This window comes from Oncorhynchus tshawytscha, linkage group LG10, assembly GCF_018296145.1.
Source record: "Oncorhynchus tshawytscha isolate Ot180627B linkage group LG10, Otsh_v2.0, whole genome shotgun sequence".
Lineage (NCBI taxonomy): Eukaryota > Metazoa > Chordata > Actinopteri > Salmoniformes > Salmonidae > Oncorhynchus > Oncorhynchus tshawytscha.
The window spans coordinates 72611644-72638028 of NC_056438.1; the positions used below are offsets into that span (position 1 = coordinate 72611644).

General features: G+C 40.1%; 1 protein-coding gene across 1 annotated transcript in view; it reads right to left on the minus strand.

Moving 5' to 3' along the window:
• The window catches only part of LOC112260867 (calmodulin-regulated spectrin-associated protein 2), an 87503-nt gene that overhangs the window by 16936 nt on the left and 44182 nt on the right, over positions 1–26385 (minus strand). The window contains 4 exon segments of the mRNA XM_042329009.1: positions 6404–6543; positions 11650–11791; positions 19959–20048; positions 23325–23513. Coding sequence (XP_042184943.1) covers positions 6404–6543; positions 11650–11791; positions 19959–20048; positions 23325–23513 — 561 coding nt within the window.

Sequence of the window (26385 nt, forward strand, 5' to 3'; positions counted from 1 at the left end):
ACACAGCATAAACACCAGGTAGTTGTTCTGCAACAGGACAAAACACAACATAAACACCAGGTAGTTGTTCTGCAACAGGGCAAAACACAGCATAAACACCAGGTAGTTGTTCTGCAACAGGACAAAACACAACATAAACACCAGGTAGTTGTTCTGCAACAGGACAAAACACAGCATAAACACCAGGTAGTTGTTCTGCAACAGGACAAAACACAACATAAACACCAGGTAGTTGTTCTGCAACAGGACAAAACACAGCATAAACACCAGGTAGTTGTTCTGCAACAGGACAAAACACAACATAAACACCAGGTAGTTGTTCTGCAACAGGACAAAACACAGCATAAACACCAGGTAGTTATTCTGCAACAGGACAAAACACAGCATAAACACCAGGTAGTTGTTCTGCAACAGGACAAAACACAGCATAAACACCAGGTAGTTGTTCCGCAACAGGACAAAACACAGCATAAACACCAGGTAGTTGTTCTGCAACAGGACAAAACACAGCATAAACACCAGGTAGTTGTTCTGCAACAGGACAAAACACAACATAAACACCAGGTAGTTATTCTGCAACAGGACAAAACACAGCATAAACACCAGGTAGTTGTTCTGCAACAGGACAAAACACAACATAAACACCAGGTAGTTGTTCTGCAACAGGACAAAACACAACATAAACACCTGGTAGTTGTTCTGCAACAGGACAAAACACAACATAAACACCAGGTAGTTGTTCTGCAACAGGACAAAACACAGCATAAACACCAGGTAGTTGTTCTGCAACAGGACAAAACACAACATAAACACCAGGTAGTTGTTCTGCAACAGGACAAAACACAGCATAAACACCAGGTAGTTGTTCTGCAACAGGACAAAACACAACATAAACACCAGGTAGTTGTTCTGCAACAGGACAAAACACAGCATAAACACCAGGTAGTTGTTCTGCAACAGGACAAAACACAGCATAAACACCAGGTAGTTGTTCTGCAACAGGACAAAACACACACACGAGTTAGATAGGGGGGAAGGAAATGTCATACATCCAAATAACTGCATTTGTCCAGAAGGTGTCTCTGTTGACACAAGTCACAGACGAGGCAACATACTGTATAGTGGCTGGTAGATCAATGATGAGGTCAGGGATAGCAGGTAAAGCTGCCTCCAAGCTACCCTGGTTGCTAAGTAACTGAGTGTGGGTGTGTGTGTTATTGGCAGCCTCAGATTTCTCCGTTACCTCAACATCTAGTGTATAGTGGAGAAAACGGATATATATTAGAGTGTGCCATAGACACACACAACACAGATTATAATATGGCTTCATTCCTTTAATGATTCATCCACTTCTTCTGACTGGACCTCTGTCTCTATTGAATGGAGGGTCTTCATTGACCACAACCTCCCCGCAAACTAAGACTGGACTGAAGATTTCAAAACATTGTTGCTTGGATATATATCCCCTTTGGATTGTCAAGAGCTTTTGGACATTGAGTTTAGAGTGTAGGACACCCACCCACACTGTGGTGGTCTGGTTAGGGGTTCTGGAGAAAGTTTGGCCAGTAGTGAGTTGGCTCCATGCCAGGGCCTTTAGCTGCTCTTCAGGACACGTTCTCTCACTCTCTGCCCCTCCCTGAGACGCTTGTTGCACTGTGACCAGTCTATACACACCCAGTGGTGCATGGTGTGTGTGTGTGTGTGTGTGTGTGTGTGTGTGTGTGTGTGTGTGTGTGTGTGTGTGTGTGTGTATACACGACAGGCCAAAGGGGGCCCTGTGCCCCTATTGGTTGTGTTTGTCTCACTAAATAGGAGGTTGGTACAAACACACACACACACACACAGTCTAAGGAAAGGACACAGTGTGCCAACAGTTAGGGGCAGGACCAGAATCCCAATTGGTTCTGACTAATGTTCCTATACTACATGTTACACATTCTAGCAGTCTATAACCACATTACATGGTTACATTGCATGGTTACATTACATGGTTACATTACATACTTACATTACATTACATGGTTACATTAAATAGTTACATTACATGGTTACATTATATAGTTACATTACATGATTACATTACATGACATGTTTACATTACATAGTTACATTACATGGTTACATTACATAGTTACATTACATGGTTACATTACATAGTTACATTACATAGTTACGTTACATTACATGGTTACATTACATGGTTACATTACATAGTTACATTACATAGTTACATTACATGTTTACAATACATTACATGTTTACATTACATAGTTACATTACATTACATGTTTACATTACATTGTTACATTACATGGTTACATTACATAGTTACATTACATTACATAGTTACATTACATTACATGTTTACATTACATGTTTACATTACATGGTTACATTACATTACATGTTTACATTACATAGTTACATTACATGGTTACATTACATAGTTACATTACATTACATGTTTACATTACATGGTTACATTACATGGTTACATTACATTTCATGTTTACATTACATGGTTACATTACATTACATGTTTACATTACATGGTTACATTACATAGTTACATTACATAGTTACATTACATTACATGTTTACATTACATGGTTACATTACATTACATGTTTACATTACATGTTTACATTACATGGTTACATTACATTACATGTTTACATTACATGTTTACATCACATCGTTACATTACATGTTTACAATACATGTTTACATTATATGTTTACATTACATGTTTACATTACATGGTTACATTACATGTTTACATTACATGGTTACATTACATCACATGGTTACATTACATGGTTACATTACATGGTTACATTACATTACATGTTTACATTACATGGTTACATTACATAGTTACATTACATTACATGTTTACATCACATCGTTACATTACATTACATGTTTACATTACATAGTTACATTACATTACATGTTTACATTACATGGTTACATTACATAGTTACATTACATAGTTACATTACATTACATGTTTACATTACATGGTTACATTACATAGTTACATTACATGTTTACATTACATGGTTACATTACATTACATGTTTACATTACATGGTTACATTACATGGTTACAATACATGTTTACATTACATGGTTACATTACATGGTTACATTACATGGTTACATTATATGTTTACATTACATGGCTACATTACATAGTTACATTACATGGTTACATTATATGTTTACATTACATAGTTACATTACATGGTTACATTACATGGTTACATTACATTACATGGTTACATTACATGTTTACATCACATTACATGGTTACATTACATGACATAGTTACATTACATAGTTACATTACATAGTTACATTACATGTTTACATTACATAGTTACATTACATGTTTACATTACATAGTTACATTACATAGTTACATTACATGTTTACATTACATAGTTACATTACATAGTTACATTACATTACATGTTTACATTACATAGTTACATTACATAGTTACATTACATAGTTACATTACATAGTTACATTACATTACATGTTTACATTACATGGTTACATTACATAGTTACATTACATAGTTACATTACATAGTTACATTACATTACATGTTTACATTACATAGTTACATTACATAGTTACATTACATAGTTACATTACATAGTTACATTACATTACATGTTTACATTACATGGTTACATTACATGGTTACAATACATGTTTACATTATATGTTTACATTACATGGTTACATTACATGGTTACATTATATGTTTACATTACATGGCTACATTACATAGTTACATTACATGGTTACATTATATGTTTACATTACATAGTTACATTACATGGTTACATTACATGGTTACATTACATTACATGGTTACATTACATGTTTACATCACATTACATGGTTACATTACATGACATAGTTACATTACATAGTTACATTACATAGTTACATTACATGTTTACATCACATTACATGGTTACATTACATGACATAGTTACATTACATAGTTACATTACATAGTTACATTACATGTTTACATTACATAGTTACATTACATGGTTACATTACATAGTTACATTACATAGTTACATTACATTACATGGTTACATGACATAGTTACATGACATAGTTACAGGACATAGTTACATTACATGTTTACATTACATGGTTACATTACATGTTTACATTACATAGTTACATTACATGTTTACATTACATAGTTACATTACATTACATGTTTACATTACATAGTTACATTACATAGTTACATTACATAGTTACATTACATTACATGGTTACATTACATAGTTACATTACATAGTTACATTACATAGTTACATTACATTACATGTTTACATTACATGGTTACATAACACATTCTGTATGAATGAGCAGTAAATCAGAACTCATTATGTATTATTTGTAAATAATCAACAGTTCTGTCATCCTCTGATAGAAAAGGGCAAAACAACAGAGGCCTGGAGAGACAGGGAGAGACAGGGAGAGACAGGGAGAGACAGGGAGAGACAGGGAGAGACAGGGAGAGACAGGGAGAGGCAGGGAGAGACAGGCACAGAGAAAATAGCATGCCACTTCTCTCTAAGCAGCCCCTGTCTGTCTGTCTTAAGGGGAGAGCTTGGCTAGCTAAAGGGTCCTGTCTGTTTTGGAATAGCAACACACACACACACACACACACCAACGCTTATTTGACTTTGCGGAACAGTCAGTATGGCAAAATGTGCCCCTCCTATACACACACACACACACCCAAATCATTACTAACTCTAACACTATGTATCAGTACTAACTCTATGTATCATTACCAACTCTCTGTATCATTACTAACTCTAACTCTGTATCATTACTAACTCTATGTATCATTACTAACTATATGTATCATTACTAGCTCTATGTACTAACTCTATGTATCATTACTAACTCTATGTATCATTACTAACTCTATGCATCATTACTAACTCTATGCATCATTACTAACTCTATGCATCATTACTAACTCTATGTATCATTACTAACTCTATGCATCATTACTAACTCTATGCATCATTACTAACTCTATGCATCATTACTAACTCTATGTATCATTACTAACTCTATGTATCATTACTAACTCTATGCATCATTACTAACTCTATGCATCATTACTAACTCTATGTATCATTACTAACTCTATGTATCATTACTAACTCTATGCATCATTACTAACGCTAACTCTATGTATCATTACTAACACTATGTATCATTACTAACTCTATGCATCATTACTAACTCTATGCATCATTACTAACTCTATGCATCATTACTAACTCTATGCATCATTACTAACTCTATGCATCATTACTAACTCAATGCATCATTACTAACTCTAACTCTATGTATCATTACTAACTCTATGCATCATTACTAACTCTATGTATGATTACTAACTCTATGCATCATTACTAACTCTATGCATCATTACTAACTCTATGTATCATTACTAACTCTATGTATCATTACTAACTCTATGTATCATTACTAACTCTATGCATCATTACTAACTCTATGCATCATTACTAACTCAATGCATCATTACTAACTCTAACTCTATGCATCATTACTAACTCTATGCATCATTACTAACTCTATGTATGATTACTAACTCTATGCATCATTACTAACTCTATGTATGATTACTAACTCTATGCATCATTACTAACTCTATGCATCATTACTAACTCTATGCATCATTACTAACTCTATGTATCATTATTAACTCTATGCATCATTACTAACTCTATGCATCATTTCTAACTCTATGTATCATTACTAACTATGTATCATTACTAACTATGTATCATTACTAACTCTATGCATCATTACTAACTCTATGCATCATTACTAACTCTATGTATCATTATTAACTCTATGCATCATTACTAACTCTATGCATAATTACTAACTCTATGTATCATTACTAACTCTATGTATCATTACTAACTCTATGTATCATTACTAACTCTATAAAGGTTCAATTCAAAATACCCCTTTCAGCCATTTGTCCACACATACCACTCAACGAGATCTATAGCACCACTCTACCTCCAATGTCAATACTCCATATCCCTCCCTACCTAACCCAGGCCATGACCCCCTGGTCCCTCGTTGTTACCCCAGCCCACCCCCTGCCCCCCCCAGCCCCCTTCCTGTCCCCCAGACCTCCTCCCTAGTCCACAGCCTCCCTCTCTGTCCTGTCCCCCTGGTTCTACCTTGATGGAAGAGTGGGCATAGAGCCTACCTTGATAGAAGAGTGGGCATAGAGCCTACCTTGATAGAAGAGTGGGCATAGAGCCTACCTTGATAGAAGAGTGGGCATAGAGCCTACCTTGATAGAAGAGTGGGCATAGAGCATGTCCTCCAGGGAGAAGTGGCAGCAGTGGTTGAGGTTGTCCCTACAGAACTCCTGCACCAGCTGCAGATTGTACAGACTGTCAGCCAGCGACATGGTCTCCTTCAGACAGATATCTGGAGGGTGGGGAGAGGAGAGAGCACAGGGGCGGAGTTAGAGTTTAAGGGTTTGTTTTCAAATATATCCGAAAAGCTTCAGCAATGCATCAATGACTTGCTTGTTTGGGGTCACTTAGAAATGTCCTTGTTTTTGAAAGAAAAGCACAAAAAAAATGTCCATCAAAATAACATCAAATTGATCAGAAATACAGTGTAGACATTGTTAATGTTGTAAATGACTGTTGTAGCTGGAAACGGCTGATTTTTTAAATGGAATATCTACATAGGCGTACAGAGTCCCATTATCAGCAGCCATCACTCCTGTGTTCCAATGCCACGTTGTGTTAGCTAATCCAAGTTAATCATTTTAAAAGGCTAATTGATCATTAGAAAACCCTTTTGCAATTATGTTAAAGCAGTAAAACGGGCCTTCTTTAGACTAGTTGAGTATCTGGAGCATCAGCATTTGTGGGTTCGATTACAGGCTCAAAATGGCCAGAAACAAATACCTTTCTTCTGAAACCCGTCAGTCTATTCTTGTTCTGAGAAATGAAGGCTATTCCATGCGAGAAATTGCCAAGAAACTGAAGATCTCGTACAGCGCTGTGTGCTACTCCCTTCACATAACAGCTCAAACTGTCTCTAACCAGAATAGAAAGAGGAGTGAGAGGCCCCGGTGCACAACTGAGCAAGAGGACAAGTACATTAGAGTGTCTAGTTTGAGAAACAGACGCCTCACAAGTCCTCAACTGGCAGCTTCATTAAATAGTACCTGCAAAACACCAGTCTCAACATCAACAGTGAAGAGGCGATTCCGGGATGCTGGCCTTCTCGTTCCTCTGTCCAGTGTCTGTGTTCTTTTTCCCATCCTAATCTTTTCTTTTCATTGGCCAGTCTGAGATATGGCTTTTTCTTTGCAACTCTGCCTAGAAGGCCAGTATCCCGGAGTCGCCTCTTCACAGTTGACGTTGAGACTGGTGTTTTGTGGGTACTATTTAATGAAGCTGCCAGTTGAAACACAGGAGTGATGGTTGCTGATAACGGGCCTCTGTACACCTATTCCATAAAAGAATCTGCCGTTTCCAGCTACAATAGTCATTTACAACAATAACAGTGTCTACACTGTATTTCTGTTATTTTAATGGACAAAAAATGTGCATTTCTTTCAAAAACAAGGACATTTCTAAGTGACCCCAAACTTTTGAACGGTAGTGTACGTATACAGTTTATACAATATATGTTATTGAGAGTGGCCATGGTCTGTCTTAAAAACATTGAAATGTATTTGCATTTGTACTTTATTAGAAATGTATCTTTTATAAAGTATTTAGTATTATTTGTAGTATTTGGCCAGAATAACAGTGGGAGGAGGCAGGGTTAGAAGGCAGGGTCGGGGGCAGTGAACATCTGATAGTAGCACACAGAGCCATCTATATTTGACTGGGCACAAGTAGAGGGAGTGGAAATGTTTATCTTTCAATAAATAAGTCAACATTCTTCATCCAACGGACTATGTTGCTATTAACTCCTGACCAATCACGTCTTAGCCTGGCCCTGGGGCATTATTGGAATAGTGGGTGGAGTCTGGCCCACTGGCTACTGTATAAACAGGCTCAAAACTGAAACATGCCACTAATATCTCTCTCTCTCTCTCTCTCTCTCTCTCTCTCTCTCTCTCTCTCTCTCTCTCTCTCTCTCTCTCTCTCTCTCTCTCTCTCTCTCTCTCTCTCTCTCTCTCTCTCTCTCTCTCTCTCTCTCTCTCTCTCTCTCTCTCCTCTCTCTAACTCTCTCTCTCTCTCTCTCTCTCTCTTCTCCACTCCTCTCTCTCTCTCGCTCACCCTCTCTCTCTCTAGTCTCTCTCCCTCCCTCTCTCTCTCTCTCTCCTCTCTCCTCTCACCCTCTCCCCATCTGTCTCTTTTGGGGTGGCAGGTAGCCTAGTGGTTAGAGCTTGAATCCCCGAGCTGACAAGGTAACAATCTGTCGTTCTGCCCCTGAACAAGGCAGTTAACCCACTGTTCCCAGACCATTTAACCCACTGTTCCCAGACCAGTTAACCCACTGTTCCTAGACCAGTTAACCCACTGTTCCTAGACCGGTTAACCCACTGTTCCTAGACCAGTTAACCCACTGTTCCCAGGCCGTCATTGTAAATAGGAATTTGTTCTTAACTGACTCGCCTAGTTAAATAAAAGTTAAATACAAAAACTCTCCCCCCTCTCTCTCTCTTTCCCTCATATCTTTCATTGCCCCCCTCTCTCTCTCTTTTTCCCTCATATCTTTCATTGCCCCCCTCTCTCTCTTTCCCTCTCTTTCCCCCTCATATCTTTCATTGCCCCCCTCTCTCTCTCTCTTTCCCTCATATCTTTCATTGCCCCCCTCTCTCTCTCTCTCTTTCCCTCATATCTTTCATTGCCCCCCCCTCTCTCTCTTTCCCTCATATCTTTCATTGCCCCCTATCTTTCATCTCTCTCTCTCTTTCCCTCATATCTTTCATTGCCCCCTCTCTCTCTCTTTCCCTCATATCTTTCATTGCCCCCTCTCTCTCTTTCCCTCATATCTTTCATTGCCCCCTCTCTCTCTTTCCCTCATATTTGCCCCCCTCTCATATCTTTCATTGCCCCCTCTCTCTCTCTTTTCCCTCATTTCCCTCATCTCTTCATTGCCCCCTCTCTCTCTCTCTCTTTCCCTCATATCTTTCATTGCCCCCCCCTCTCTCTCTCTTTCCCTCATATCTTTCATTGCCCCCCTCTCTCTCTCTTTCCCTCATATCTTTCATTGCCCCCTCTCTCTCTCTTTTCCCTCATATCTTTCATTTCCCCCCCTCTAACTTTCTCTCCATCTCTCTCTGTCTCTCCCTCCCCACTCATGTCTCTGCTCCCCTCTGCCCTCTCTCTCTCCTACGCTATCTCTCATGATATGTATTTCACTCAGGTTTAATTGTTCATCCCCAAATGACACCATTATTATTGCATAAACCTGAACCTCATGGACTCTTTGACGTTGTTGGCCAAATTGTACACATTGACTTCATCACTAGGGGCTAATCTTCTTTCCAATGGAATCATTCTGGATCATATCTACTGGGCAGGATGGAGGAGAAGCTATTCTCTCTCTTCTCTTCTCTGTGTGTTAGCTATTCTCTCTCTTCTCTCTTCTCTGTGTGTTAGCTATTCTCTCTCTTCTCTCTTCTCTGTGTGTTAGCTATTCTCTCTCTTCTCTCTCTGTGTGTTAGCTATTCTCTCTCTTCTCTCTCTGTGTGTCTATTCTCTCTCTTCTCTGTGTGTGTAGCTGTGTGTTAGCTATTCTCTCTCTTCTCTCTGTGTGTGTTAGCTATTCTCTCTCTTCTCTCTGTGTGTGTTAGCTATTCTCTCTCTTCTCTGTGTGTTAGCTATTCTCTCTCTCTTCTGTGTGTGTTAGCTATTCTCTCTCTTCTCTCTGTGTGTTAGCTATTCTCTCTCTTCTCTCTCTGTGTGTTAGCTATTCTCTCTCTTCTCTCTGTGTGTGTTAGCTATTCTCTCTCTTCTCTCTCTGTGTGTTAGCTATTCTCTCTCTTCTCTCTTCTCTGTGTGTTAGCTATTCTCTCTCTTCTCTCTCTGTGTGTTAGCTATTCTCTCTCTTCTCTCTTCTCTGTGTGTTAGCTATTCTCTCTCTTCTCTCTTCTCTGTGTGTTAGCTATTCTCTCTCTTCTCTCTCTGTGTGTTAGCTATTCTCTCTCTTCTCTCTGTGTGTGTTAGCTATTCTCTCTCTTCTCTCTCTGTGTGTTAGCTATTCTCTCTCTTCTCTCTTCTCTGTGTGTTAGCTATTCTCTCTCTTCTCTCTGTGTGTTAGCTCTGTGTGTTAGCTATTCTCTCTCTTCTCTGTGTGTTAGCTATTCTCTCTCTTCTCTTCTCTCTGTGTGTGTTAGCTATTCTCTCTCTTCTCTCTGTGTGTTAGCTATTCTCTCTCTTCTCTCTGTGTGTTTAGCTATTCTCTCTCTTCTTCTCTGTGTGTTAGCTATTCTCTCTCTTCTCTCTTCTATTCTCTCTCTTCTCTCTTCTCTGTGTGTTAGCTATTCTCTCTCTTCTCTCTGTGTTGTTAGCTATTCTCTCTCTTCTCTCTGTGTGTTAGCTATTCTCTCTCTTCTCTGTGTGTTAGCTATTCTGTGTGTGTAGCTATTCTCTCTCTTCTCTCTGTGTGTGTTAGCTATTCTCTCTCTTCTCTCTTCTCTGTGTGTTAGCTATTCTCTCTCTTCTCTCTGTGTGTTAGCTATTCTCTCTCTTCTCTGTGTGTGTTAGCTATTCTCTCTCTTCTCTCTTCTCTGTGTGTTAGCTATTCTCTCTCTTCTCTCTGTGTGTGTTAGCTATTCTCTCTCTTCTCTCTTCTCTGTGTGTTAGCTATTCTCTGTAAGACTGAGATCATGGTGATAAGGGAGGTTCCTGTCAGCTGACAGGAATTTCAAGGTCGGGTCACTGTCACTGTTGTCTGCATGTCTAATGAAAAAAACAATATTGCTGTTGATGGTACTTTGACAACATCAATGATTTTAATTCATAAATGCAACGAGTCCATTTGGAATCCCTTTACAGCTGTTATCTGAATACTTGGACACAACAGTTGGCTGTAAATTATTTTTCTATTTTAAATAAATGTGATTTTCAAACGGGAAAAACACATGTGGTTGTGTAATGGCAGGGTCAGGGGAAAGGTCATACCGTGGGGAAATTCCCTCTTCAGTTGTCTGTGAGTCTAATGGTTGAAACAATGTAGCTATTGATGCTACTGGTACTATTGATGCTACTGCTACTGGTATCTTTTTCATTTACAAGTAATCATTTTCTTGAGCCCTGAGGTAATTCTGTTCCCAAACAGTCCCTCTCTAATACTTCAACAGCTGTTGGATGCATACTGTCACCTTATAGCTATCATATTGTCCAGCAAATATATTGTTTGCTGTGATTGAATGCCATATTTTCTAATATAACTCATTTCTGTGATTCTGGCCCAACTTCCCCTATGCTCATCTGGTCAAACACTTGTGTAACGACAGCCAACTGTACTTTCCATTCTGAGTTACGTTACTGTAAAGCAGACCAACTAGAGAAGGCTACAGGTATGAAGTGATAGAATAATCCTCCTGTACGGTACCTTCCAGTCTGATGGACGTTGTGCAGTAGAAGTGAAGGAGTGCGGCCAGGGCACAGCCGTCTGTGTTGTCCTTCAGCAGATTGTCCACCAGGGGGAGTGATGGAGCTGCCCTCTGCTGGGCATACTCCCTCCAGTAGCGCGCCTGCAGCCATGGCAACAACAACACGGAGACATAACGGTCAGTGATAGTTAATGTATGGAATCAGAGTAAGGAGAGTATGGATGTATATAAAGGCTCCTCACACTCAAATGTACACAAGCACTCTTTGTCACGCACAGATGCACTGTCACAAACACACAGACACACGCACGCACGCACGCACACACACACACACACACAGTAGTTTGTAGAGACATTGACGGATCGACCAATACCATCTTTACTAGGCTATGATGCCATCATTACTAGGCTACGATGCCATCATTACTAGGCTACGATGCCATCTTTACTAGGATACGATGCCCTCTTCACTAGGCTACGATGCCATCTTCACTAGGCTACGATGCCATCTTCACTAGGATACAATACCATCTTCACTAGGATACGATGCCATCTTTACTAGGATACGATGCCCTCTTCACTAGGATACGATGCCCTCTTTACTAGGATACGATGCCATCTTTACTAGGATACGATGCCCTCTTTACTAGGATACGATGCCATCTTTACTAGGCTAAGATGCCATCTTTACTAGGATACAATACCATCTTTACTAGGATACGATGCCATCTTTACTAGGATACGATGCCATCTTTACTAGGATACGATGCCATCTTTACTAGGATACGATGCCATCTTTACTAGGATACGATGCCATCTTTACTAGGATACGATGCCATCTTTACTAGGATACGATGCCATCTTTACTAGGATACAATACCATCTTTACTAGGTTACTTGGCATTGTCCTGTACGGCATAGATGCTGTATCGTTGTTGAATGCAAAAACAGTCAGGCAAACAAGCTACACATCCACTGGGATGTGAGAACACGACCATTACCAGGATTAGATTCTGTACTGTAACTACACCTAGGTCTTACTGTTCATTGATTGACACATTGATCTACATGAACCATTAGCACCTGATCAATCTACTGTTCTACAGTATCCTATAGGTATAAATCTACTGTTCTACAGGTATAAATCTACTGTTCTACAGTATCCTACAGGTATAAATCTACTGTTCTACAGTACCCTACAGGTATAAATCTACTGTTCTACAGGTATAAATCTACTGTTCTACAGTATCCTACAGGTATAAATCTACTGTTCTACAGTATCCTACAGGTATAAATCTACTGTTCTACAGTACCCTACAGGTATAAATCTACTGTTCTACAGGTATAAATCTACTGTTCTACAGTATCCTACAGGTATAAATCTACTGTTCTACAGGTATAAATCTACTGTTCTACAGTATCCTACAGGTATAAATCTACTGTTCTACAGTATCCTACAGGTATAAATCTACTGTTCTACAGGTATAAATCTACTGTTCTACAGGTATAAATCTACTGTTCTACAGTATCCTACAGGTATAAATCTACTGTTCTACAGTATCCTACAGGTATAAATCTACTGTTCTACAGTATCCTACAGGTATAAATCTACTGTTCTACAGTATCCTATAGGTATAAATCTACTGTTCTACAGTATCCTACAGGTATAAATCTACTGTTCTACAGTATCCTACAGGTATAAATCTACTGTTCTACAGTATCCTATAGGTATAAATCTACTGTTCTACAGTATCCTACAGGTATAAATCTACTGTTCTACAGGTATAAATCTACTGTTCTACAGTATCCTACAGGTATAAATCTACTGTTCTACAGGTATAAATCTACTGTTCTACAGTACCCTACAGGTATAAATCTACTGTTCTACAGTATCCTATAGGTATACATCTACTGTTCTACAGGTATAAATCTACTGTTCTACAGTACCCTACAGGTATAAATCTACTGTTCTACAGTATCCTATAGGTATAAATCTACTGTTCTACAGTATCCTACAGGTATAAATCTACTGTTCTACAGGTATAAATCTACTGTTCTACAGTATCCTACAGGTATAAATCTACTGTTCTACAGGTATAAATCTACTGTTCTACAGTATCCTACAGGTATAAATCTACTGTTCTACAGTATCCTACAGGTATAAATCTACTGTTCTACAGTATCCTACAGGTATAAATCTACTGTTCTACAGTATCCTACAGGTATAAATCTACTGTTCTACAGGTATAAATCTACTGTTCTACAGTATCCTACAGGTATAAATCTACTGTTCTACAGTATCCTACAGGTATAAATCTACTGTTCTACAGTATCCTACAGGTATAAATCTACTGTTCTACAGTATCCTACAGGTATAAATCTACTGTTCTACAGTATCCTACAGGTATAAATCTACTGTTCTACAGGTATAAATCTACTGTTCTACAGTATCCTACAGGTATAAATCTACTGTTCTACAGGTATAAATCTACCTACAGGTATAAATCTACTGTTCTACAGTATCCTACAGGTATAAATCTACTGTTCTACAGTATAAATCTACTGTTCTAGGTATAAAAATCTACTGTTCTAATAAATCTATCTACAGGTATAAATCTACTGTTCTATCCTACAGGTATAAATCTACTGTTCTACAGTATCCTACAGGTATAAATCTACTGTTCTACAGTATCCTACAGGTATAAATCTACTGTTCTACAGTATCCTACAGGTATAAATCTACTGTTCTACAGTATCCTACAGGTATAAATCTACTGTTCTACAGTATCCTACAGGTATAAATCTACTGTTCTACAGTATCCTACAGGTATAAATCTACTGTTCTACAGTATCCTACAGGTATAAATCTACTGTTCTACAGGTATAAATCTACTGTTCTACAGGTATAAATCTACTGTTCTACAGTATACAGGTATAAATCTACTGTTCTACAGGTATAAATCTACTGTTCTACAGTATCCTACAGGTATAAATCTACTGTTCTACAGTATCCTACAGGTATAAATCTACTGTTCTACAGTATCCTACAGGTATAAATCTACTGTTCTACAGTATCCTACAGGTATAAATCTACTGTTCTACAGTATCCTACAGGTATAAATCTACTGTTCTACAGTATCCTACAGGTATAAATCTACTGTTCTACAGTATCCTACAGGTATAAATCTACTGTTCTACAGGTATAAATCTACTGTTCTACAGTATCCTACAGGTATAAATCTACTGTTCTACAGTATCCTACAGGTATAAATCTACTGTTCTACAGGTATAAATCTACTGTTCTACAGTATCCTACAGGTATAAATCTACTGTTCTACAGTATCCTACAGGTATAAATCTACTGTTCTACAGTATCCTACAGGTATAAATCTACTGTTCTACAGTATCCTACAGGTATAAATCTACTGTTCTACAGTATCCTACAGGTATAAATCTACTGTTCTACAGTATCCTACAGGGTATAAATCTACTGTTCTACAGTATCCTACAGGTATAAATCTACTGTTCTACAGTATCCTACAGGTATAAATCTACTGTTCTACAGTATCCTACAGGTATAAATCTACTGTTCTACAGTATCCTACAGGTAGTTCTACAGTATCCTACAGGTATAAATCTACTGTTCTACAGTATCCTACAGGTATAAATCTACTGTTCTACAGGTATAAATCTACTGTTCTACAGTATCCTATAGGTATAAATCTACTGTTCTACAGTATCCTACAGGTATAAATCTACTGTTCTACAGTATCCTACAGGTATAAATCTACTGTTCTACAGTATCCTACAGGTATAAATCTACTGTTCTACAGTATCCTACAGGTATAAATCTACTGTTCTACAGTATCCTACAGGTATAAATCTACTGTTCTACAGTATCCTACAGGTATAAATCTACTGTTCTACAGGTATAAATCTACTGTTCTACAGTATCCTACAGGTATAAATCTACTGTTCTACAGTATCCTACAGGTATAAATCTATAAATCTACTGTTCTACAGTATCCTGTTCTAGGTATAAATCTACTGTTCTACAGTATCCTACAGGTATAAATCTACTGTTCTACAGTATAAATCTACTGTTCTACAGGGTATAAATCTACTGTTCTACAGTATCCTACAGGTATAAATCTACTGTTCTACAGTATACAGGTATAAATCTACTGTTCTACAGGTATCCTACTGTTCTACAGTATCCTATAAATCTACTGTTCTACAGTATCCTACAGGTATAAATCTACTGTTCTACAGGTATAAATCTACTGTTCTACAGTATCCTACAGGTATAAATCTACTGTTCTACAGTATCCTACAGGTATAAATCTACTGTTCTACAGTATCCTACAGGTATAAATCTACTGTTCTACAGGTATAAATCTACTGTTCTACAGTATCCTACAGGTATAAATCTACTGTTCTACAGTATCCTACAGGTATAAATCTACTGTTCTACAGTATCCTATAGGTATAAATCTACTGTTCTACAGTATCCTACAGGTATAAATCTACTGTTCTACAGGTATAAATCTACTGTTCTACAGGTATAAATCTACTGTTCTACAGTATCCTACAGGTATAAATCTACTGTTCTACAGTACCCTGTCACATCTGGAAGAAACCTGGCACCATCCTTACGGTGAAGCATGGTGGTGGCAGCACCATGCTGTGGGGATGTTTTTCAGTGACAGGGACTGGGAGACTAGTCAGGATCGAGGGAAAGGTGAATGGAGCAAAGTACAGAGAGATCCTTGATGAAAACCTGCTCCAGAGCGCTCAGGACCTCAGACTGGGGCGAAGGTTCACCTTCCAACAGGACAATGACCCTAAGCACACAGCCAAGACAACGCAGGAGTGGCTTCGGGACAAGTCTCTGAATTTCCTTGAGTGGCCAAGCCAGAGCCCGGACTTGAACCCAATCCAACATCTATGGAGAGACCTGAAAAAAGCTGCGCAGGCAACACTCCCCATCCAACCGGACAGAGCTTGAGAAGATCTTCGGAGAAGAATGGGAGAAACTCTCCAAATACAGGTGGGCCAAGCTTGTAACGTCATACCCAAGAAGATGTGAGGCTGTAATCACAGTCAAACGTGCTTCAACAAAGTACTGAGTGAAGGGTCTGAATACTTATGTAAATGTGATCCGTTTTTATTTGTAATAAATGTGCAAAAAAAATGACAAAAAAATGATTTTATCTTTGGCATTATGGGGTATTGTGTGTGTAGACAGATGAGGAAAAAATACTATTTAATCAACTTTAGAATAAGGCTGTAATGTAACAAAATGTCAAGGGGTCAGAATACTCTCCCAGTAATGCTAGTTAGTGCTTCTTTGAGAAGCATTTGATAGCCTTCAATAGTGGCTGTACTAGAGATTTTAAAACCTTTTTTTGTAAGAACATAGTATAGTATATGGGACTGATTTTAAGAAATTTTGCTTAATTACTTGGCTTAATATTACGGTGTTTCTATTCCAAGAAAAATGGCGTGGCGGTCGGGAATAGGCTACAGTACTTGGCTATTTAGATAAAGAATCCCGATTCATGCGGGCACGCGGGAGACCGGGGTTCAATTCCCCAACAGGGAGGAAGGAGTAGGCTGTCCTTGTCAATAAGAATTTGTTCTTAACTGAATTTCCTAGTTAAATAAAGGTTACACTAAGAGCAGAACATTTCTAATTGTAGTCTAACCAATACCCAAACAGATATTCAGTCAAAATAAAATCTCATTGATTTTTCAAGACCAGTCACCATGCTTGTCTCAGAGAAGTGCGAAACGGTGCTAAAATAGTTGTAGGCTTTTGCTTCAAATCCTATTGTTTCTAACTTCAATATGCTCTTTAAATAAATAAGACCTACACCACATTTAACAGCACATTACTCAACACTAGTGACTCATGTCGCCTTCGGTAGGCCTACAGTATATCGAAAAATATGACGTGACTCTCCGCCAATAATTACATATAGAGGATTCTAAATTCAAACCAAAAGCCGCCTCATGGGTCTCCCGGTGGCGGCCGACACGGGTATCTGTAGGAACGCATTTTTTGCGGTGACTTAGATACATCCACAAAGTATCAAAATACAGAGAGGTGTTGGTAAAGGTATATTGTCCTGCTAACATCCCATAATACTGTACATGGCGTCCAGGTCAGGATAACCAAAACATTTCTTTATTAAAGACTATCAGAAAGAATGTTGGTACTTATTATTTTGATGCAAAGCCATGAATGAGTGAGTCACTCAGCTCTATGTAGGTGCCACTATATGACTGTGCCATCAACTTGATAATATATAATGATATTTTGGAGGTTATTTTGTTTAAAAAAAAACAAAAGTGAGCGATTGTAATCTGAATAAAGGCCAAAATAATATTTGTAAAGGCCAAAACATTTATTTCTGTTTTTAGGGGGGGAGAAACCTGGGCCAATTGTGTGCCACCCTATGAGACTCCCAATCACAGTCAGATGTGATACATAATATTTGTTTAGTCTTTTCTGGTGGATTAAACTGAAATTGCAACCAATCAAGGCAAGTGAGACAGCCAACCTAACTTAGATATACATTTGATGATAGAACTCTCCCCCTACCCTCCTTCCAGGCAAGTCTATTGTCCAGCTACCTGCTAATAGCCATAATGGCGCTGTACAATGTGACCGTGTGTGTTTGAAAGAGTATTTTCTAGTAAGCAACAATTTGTTTACCTTCATTAGACAACTTTGTTCCAATATTTCTGTAATTCAGTGATATTCATTCCCATAGAAATTCGTTATGGATCAATAACTAAATAAACATCGGCATTTTGAAAGAGTATTTTTATAATTATTTTATTAACGAAAGCATAAAGATGCCATAATTAGTTACATTGTTTTAGTTTGAATGTGCAGACTGGCACTAAGAACAGAGGAAACGTTTCCCTAGTCAACGCCAATTTTAGTGCAATGCCCCTTAAAGTGTTGCTATGTCCTACCCAGTGTGGCAGGGTGGGGTTCCACCCCCCCTCCCCCATGGGCTAGGTCTGTCTTCTGTGCGCGGCGCTGCGGCCCATCCCGTGCCCCCTGCCCTCAGGCCTAGGAAGGCTCAGGTCTACAGAGAGGAGAGAACCATCAGGTCTAGGAAGGCTCAGGTCTACAGAGAGGAGAGAACCATCAGGTCTACAGAGAGGAGAGAACCATCAGGTCTACAGAGAGGAGAGAACCATCAGGCCTATAGAGAGGAGAGAACCATCAGGTCTACAGAGAGGAGAGAACCATCAGGCCTACAGAGAGGAGAGAACCATCAGGCCTACAGAGAGGAGAGAACCATCAGGCCTACAGAGAGGAGAGAACCATCAGGCCTACAGAGAGGAGAGAACCATCAGTCCTACAGAGAGGAGAGAACCATCAGGCCTACAGAGAGGAGAGAACCATCAGGTCTACAGAGAGGAGAGAACCATCAGGCCTACAGAGAGGAGAAAAGGTCCATCAGGTCTACAGAGAGGAGAGAACCATCAGGCCTACAGAGAGGAGAGAACCATCAGGTCTAGGAAGGCTCAGGTCTACAGAGAGGAGAGAACCATCAGGCCTACAGAGAGGAGAGAACCATCAGGCCTAGAAAGGCTCAGGTGGATCAAAATGGGGCTTAGGTGGTGGGCTTTGCTGGGACGTGGCCTTGGGTGTGGACAATGGTGCGGTCGCCGACCAAACATTTTTTGAAATGTAGATTTTCCCTGACTGTCTAGCTTTTATTTAGGTGATTGTTAAATCTCGAAGATGATCTTTGTAGAAAATATATATGTTTATTATCGTTTCTACATACTTTAAATCTGGTTTTAGTCATGTAAGTTAACACTGAAAATGTTTCTCCATCCTGAATATTAATACGGTTTGGACACAGACGGACTGGCCAAGACTTTCCTAAGTGAAACAGCCCTGCATCCAGAACAGTGGGTGGTAAGAAGCTGCTAGAATCCTCCCTTCATGCCCTATTCAATCTGAAACGACCCAGTGGCTACTGTGACTGTCTCCTGTGTCAACAACTGAGTATTCAAAAGACAATGTTTTCTCACCCCCCTCCAAAAGGGTTCTTCAGCTACCCCCATAGGAGAACCATTTTTGGTTCCAGGTAGAAACCTTTTGGGTTCCATTCCACAGAGGGTTCTACATGGAAGCCAAAACATTTTTTTTCTAAGAATGTAGGCCTTACATAAATGCCTGCAGTGCAGTCTCTCATAGCATAGCAGTGTCTCTCTATACAGCTGGCATGAGACCGAGTTCCTGTTTTCTGTTAGCAGGGGGAAGGTCTGTACTCACCCTCTGAGCTCCTGTAGCAGTGGTCTCAAGACAAGAGCTCTCTCTCAACCTCTGCTCCTCCACCAGAATCTCCCTGAGGTGCTCATTCACCTAGACAGACAGACAGACAGACAGACAGACAGACAGACAGACAGACAGACAGACAGACAGACAGACAGACAGACAGACAGACAGACAGACAGACAGACAGACAGACAGACAGACAGACAGACAGACAGACAGACAGACAGACAGACAGACAGACAGACAGACAGACAGACAGACAGACAGACAGACAGACAGACAGACAGACAGACAGACAGACAGACAGACAGACAGACAGACAGACAGACAGACAGACAGACAGACAGACAGACAGACAGACAGACAGACAGACAGACAGACAGACAGACAGACAGACAGACAGACAGACAGACAGACAGACAGACAGACAGACAGACAGACAGACAGACAGACAGACAGACAGACAGACAGACAGACAGACAGACAGACAGACAGACAGACAGACAGACAGACAGACAGACAGACAGACAGACAGACAGACAGACAGACAGACAGACAGACAGACAGACAGACAGACAGACAGACAGACAGACAGACAGACAGACAGACAGACAGACAGACAGACAGACAGACAGACAGACAGACAGACAGACAGACAGACAGACAGACAGACAGACAGACAGACAGACAGACAGACAGACAGACAGACAGACAGACAGACAGACAGACAGACAGACAGACAGACAGACAGACAGACAGACAGACAGACAGACAGACAGACAGACAGACAGACAGACAGACAGACAGACAGACAGACAGACAGACAGACAGACAGACAGACAGACAGACAGACAGACAGACAGACAGACAGACAGACAGACAGACAGACAGACAGACAGACAGACAGACAGACAGACAGACAGACAGACAGACAGACAGACAGACAGACAGACAGACAGACAGACAGACAGACAGACAGACAGACAGACAGACAGACAGACAGACAGACAGACAGACAGACAGACAGACAGAGAGAGAGAGAGAGAGAGAGAGAGAGAGAGAGAGGGGTTATTATTGAGGGTCACATTACCAACGTGTAATGAGGGGGAATGAATGTGGAGGTTTTGTTTTTGTGTGTGTAAGTGAGAGAGAACGATAGGAAACAGTGACTTTCAGCGGTGACTAGACTCTTGTGGCAGATTAAGCATTCTGAGTGGTGAGATTACAGCTTCTATAATGTAAGGGAGATTACTGCTACCATAATGTAGGTCAATATTACAGTTTCCACAATGTAGGGGAGATTACAGTTTCCATAATGTAGGGAAGATTACAGTTTCCATAATGTAGGTGAGATTACACCTTCCATAATGTAGGGGAGATTACAGCTTCCATAATGTAGGGGAGATTACACCTTCCATAATGTAGATGAGATTACAGTTTCCATAATGTAGGTGAGATTACAGTTTCCATAATGTAGGGGAGATTACAGTTTCCATAATGTAGGGGAGATTACAGCTACAATAATGTAGGTGAGATTACAGTTTCCATAATGTAGGTGAGATTACAGTTTCCATAATGTAGGTGAGATTACAGTTTCCATAATGTAGGTGAGATTACAGCTACAATAATGTAGGGGAGATTACAGCTACAATAATGTAGGTGAGATTACAGCTTCCATAATGTAGGTGAGATTACAGCTTCCATAATGTAGGTGAGATTACAGTTTCCATAATGTAGGTGAGATTACAGTTTCCATAATGTAGGTGAGATTACAGTTTCCATAATGTAGGTGAGATTACAGCTTCCATAATGTAGGTGAGATTACAGTTTCCATAATGTAGGTGAGATTACAGTTTCCATAATGTAGGTGAGATTACAGCTTCATAATGTAGGTTTACAGTTTCCATAATGTAGGTGAGATTACAGTTAATGTAGGTGAGATTACAGTTTCCATAATGTAGGTGAGATTACAGTTTCCATAATGTAGGTGAGATTACAGTTTCCATAATGTAGGTGAGATTACAGTTTCCATAATGTAGGTGAGATTACAGTTTCCATAATGTAGGTGAGATTACAGTTTCCATAATGTAGGTGAGATTACAGTTTCCATAATGTAGGTGAGATTACAGTTTCCATAATGTAGGTGAGATTACAGTTTCCATAATGTAGGTGAGATTACAGCTTCCATAATGTAGGTGATATTACACCTTCCATAATGTAGCTAGCTACTTCAGTCAAACTTCAAAGCACTACTATGACTTCATCATTCAGCACATGAAAACATCTCCCATAGGCTCATGAATGTTCCAGCTCTAAACCCTGTTGTGTACGAGTGTAACAAACATCAAGGGAAGTAGAAGGAGTCCATTGTCTGATAGGTTTTAATGAGAAAGTCCTAATCTTGTTTTTCTAGGGCTGTTGTCTCTTCAAAGGGCTCCAGTGCCAGTGACGTAACACACACACACACACACACACACACACACACACACACACACACACACAACATGAACTGAGACTCACTATCGTACACTACTGTATGCCTTCGAGCTGCTGTGTGTGAGAATGTGTGAGTCCATCCACAAGTAAGTGATCATGTGTGTATCTGTGTGTTTCCTGAGTGTGTGTGTATTCATGTTAATATTTGTGTTCATCCATCATATTTCCGCATGAGTGTGCATTTTTCCATGCGTGGCTCAATATGTGTACGTGTGTGTGTATGTGTGTGTGTCTGTGTGTGTGTGTACGTGTGTGTGTCTGTGTGTGTGTACATTTTGGTATCCGTCTGGCCTTGGCCTGCAGCAGGGAGCAGGAAACACATTGGCTTCTGCAGGGAGGAATGTAAACAAGCTCAATGGCACAGAGCCAGACTTGATTTAATGGGATGTTATGAGGATTTCAACAGTGGGGATGCATTATCCAAATATTAGCAGCTAACAGGAACTATCTTTTAGGGCTAAGACTCTGACTGTATGTACATTTGGTTCCTGGTTAAAACTCCCAGTCCTGTATAAACAGAACTTAAAATGAGAACAAGTTTATTCTGACCGGGGTCTCTCTCAGTAATCTGATCTGACACGTTGCCACGTCCGTTTGCAATATTACAACAGAGACGTTACTTAAAACAACAAACATATTTTTTTCCTCCGACATCATTGCACGCACCATAGAACAGCTGAGTTCTACTAGGTTTTTACCCACAATGCTGGCTGCTCATTTCCTCTAATCAAAAACAATAACAAATGTGCCAGGGGCGGCCAGTGGCGTCGTTTCACCTTTCTGGGATCTCAGCTTTAAGGATATACAGTGGGGCCTAATATGTCATATCTCTGGTATTAGAGTGTGTGTGTATCTTAGTACCCTAACCTTGTTGATCCATGTGGTGACTGCGTCCTCAGTGTCGTAGGGCAGATCTCTGATGTGTCCTTCGGGGTGGGAGGAGGGGTCGTTGAGAGGGGAGGAGCATCTGTGGACACACGCCATCACCCGCTCCACACTCACCATCTCCACCGTGTACGCCAACATCAGAGTGTCTATCAGGGCCAGGTGGGAACTCTGGGGAAAAGAGATGGAGAGGTGTTAGAGTGGATCCTCTCAGAGAACATGGACTAGAGGTGGTTGCTAGACTAGATGCTCAGAGAGGACACAATCATCAATGTTTCACAGAGAACATTAGTTCCCATTCCCTCTTCATGTCAACTAGAACAAACAGGTGAGACTGAGGGTCAAAGATACCCATCTAAGGTCAAATGTAGGTCACATAAAATCATTGGGCATGTTTGGTACAAAACCGGTACTTCAGTACTTAGATGGACATCACTTAAGTTCTAAATGGGGAACTCAAATGTGTGTGTGTGTGTGTGTGTGTTGGTTTGAGCGTAAATGTATGGTTGAGTGTGTGTTGGTCTGAGTGTAAATGTGTGTGTCAGTATGTGTTGGTCTGAGTGTAAATGTGTGTGTCAGTATGTGTTGGTCTGAGTGTAAATGTGTGTGTTGGTCTGAGTGTAATGTGTGTGAGTGTGTTTTGGTTTGAGTGTAAATGTGTGTGTGAGTGTGTGTTGGTCTGAGTGTAAATGTGTGTGTGAGTGTGTGTTGGTCTGAGTGTAAATGTGTGTGTGAGTGTGTGATGGTCTGAGTGTAATGTGTGTGAGTGTGTGTTGGTCTGAGTGTAAATGTGTGTGTGAGTGTGTTTTGGTCTGAGTGTAAATGTGTGTGTGAGTGTGTGTTGGTCTGAGTGTAAATGTGTGTGTGAGTGTGTGTTGGTCTGAGTGTAAATGTGTGTGTGAGTGTGTTTTGGTCTGAGTGTAATGTGTGTGAGTGTGTGTTGGTCTGAGTGTAAATGTGTGTGTGAGTGTGTGTTGGTCTGAGTGTAAATGTGTGTGTGAGTGTGTTTTGGTCTGAGTGTAATGTGTGTGAGTGTGTGTTGGTCTGAGTGTAATGTGTGTGAGTGTGTTTTGGTCTGAGTGTAATGTGTGTGAGTGTGTGTTGGTCTGAGTAAATGTGTGTGTGAGTGTGTGTTGGTCTGAGTGTAAATGTGTGTGTGAGTGTGTTTTGGTCTGAGTGTAATGTGTGTGAGTGTGTGTTGGTCTGAGTGTAAATGTGTGTGTGAGTGTGTGTTGGTCTGAGTGTAATGTGTGTGAGTGTGTGTTGGTCTGAGTGTAAATGTGTGTGTGAGTGTGTGTTGGTCTGAGTGTAATGTGTGTGAGTGTGTGTTGGTCTGAGTGTAAATGTGTGTGTGAGTGTGTGTTGGTCTGAGTGTAATGTGTGTGAGTGTGTGTTGGTCTGAGTGTAATGTGTGTGAGTGTGTGTTGGTCTGAGTAGAACAGTACATGGCATTCTGCTGGCCTTTCCATTCCAGGGGAGGGGGGAGAACAGAACAGCTGCTCTTCCTGCCTCTTCATGGGTCTGCTCCACTCTAACAGTTCTAGTGTGTGTTTACTTCCTGCTTGGGACGCAGGTCAGCGCTGCTGTTCAGATTCAGATGGATTCAGAAGGTCACTAGTGTGGTAGGACGGCTGATCTACAATCAGTTGATTCAAGCCGAAATGACTGCATGTTACATTACCTGGAACTACATTATGTAGTTATCACAGTAGGCAGGCAGCCCAGCAGTTAAGAGCGTTGGGCCAGTAACCAGAAGGTTTCTGGTTCGTATCCTCACAGAGGTGAAAAATAATCCATTGACGTGCCCTTGATGAAGTCATTTAACCCTAATTGCTCCTGTAAACCGCTCTGGATTAGAGCGTCTGCTAAATGACGTCAATGTAAAAATAAATTATATACACTGAACAAAAATGTAAACGTAACATGAACAATTTCAAAGATTTTACTGAGTTGTAGTTCATATAAGGAAATCAGTCAATTGAAATAAATAAATTAGGCCCTAATCTATGGGTTTCACATGACTGGGAATACAGATATGCATCTGTTGGTCAAAGATACCTTTAAAAAAACAGTATCTGGTGTGACCACCATTTGCCTCATGCAGCGTGACACATCTCCTTTATATAGAGTTGATTAGGCTGTTGCATGGCTGTATGAAGTTGTTGGATATTGGCGGTAGCTGGAACACGCTGTCATAAGCATTGATTCAGAGCATCCCAAACATGCTCAATGGGTGACATGTCTGGTGAGTATGCAGGTCATGACAGAACTGGGACATTTTCAGCTTCCAGGAATTGTGTACAGATCCTTGTGACATTGGGCCGATCATTATCATGCTGGATTTTGCTGGATCTCATGCTGGGTCTGTGTATTCAAATTGCCATTGATAAAATGCAATTGTGTTTGTTGTAGTTTATGCCTGCTCATACCATAACCCCACCATGGGACACATCAGCAAACCGCTCACCAGCAGGACGACATACACATTTTCTGCCCTCGGCCCGGTACAGTTAAACTCGATATTCATCCGTGAAGAGCCCACTTCTCCAGCGTGCCAGTGGCCATTGAATGTGAGCATTTGCCCACTGAAGTCGGTTACGACGCCGAACTGCTGTCAGGTCCAGATCCTGGTGAGGATCAGTTGTCCAAAACCACAGTTTTATCATCACCTGCCCAGGTGGCTGGTCTCAGACGATCTCCCAGATGAAGAAGCCGGATGTGGAGGTTCTGTGATGGTGTGGGTACACGTGGTCTGCGGTTGTGAGGCCGGTTGGACATACTGCCAAATTTGCTAAAACGGTAGAGAAATTAACATTCAATTCAACAGTTCTGGTGGACATTCCTGCAGTCAGCATGCCAATTGCACGCTCCCTCAAAACTTGAGACATCTGTGGCATTGTGTTGTGTCACAAAACTGCAAGTGGCCTATTATAAGGACAATCTATAGGAAACCTAGCAATGAACTGAGTCTGTTATTCCAATAAAACTACTGAAGTAAAACCAACAGCACCAAGCAGCAAAACTAACACCTAGCAACAAAACT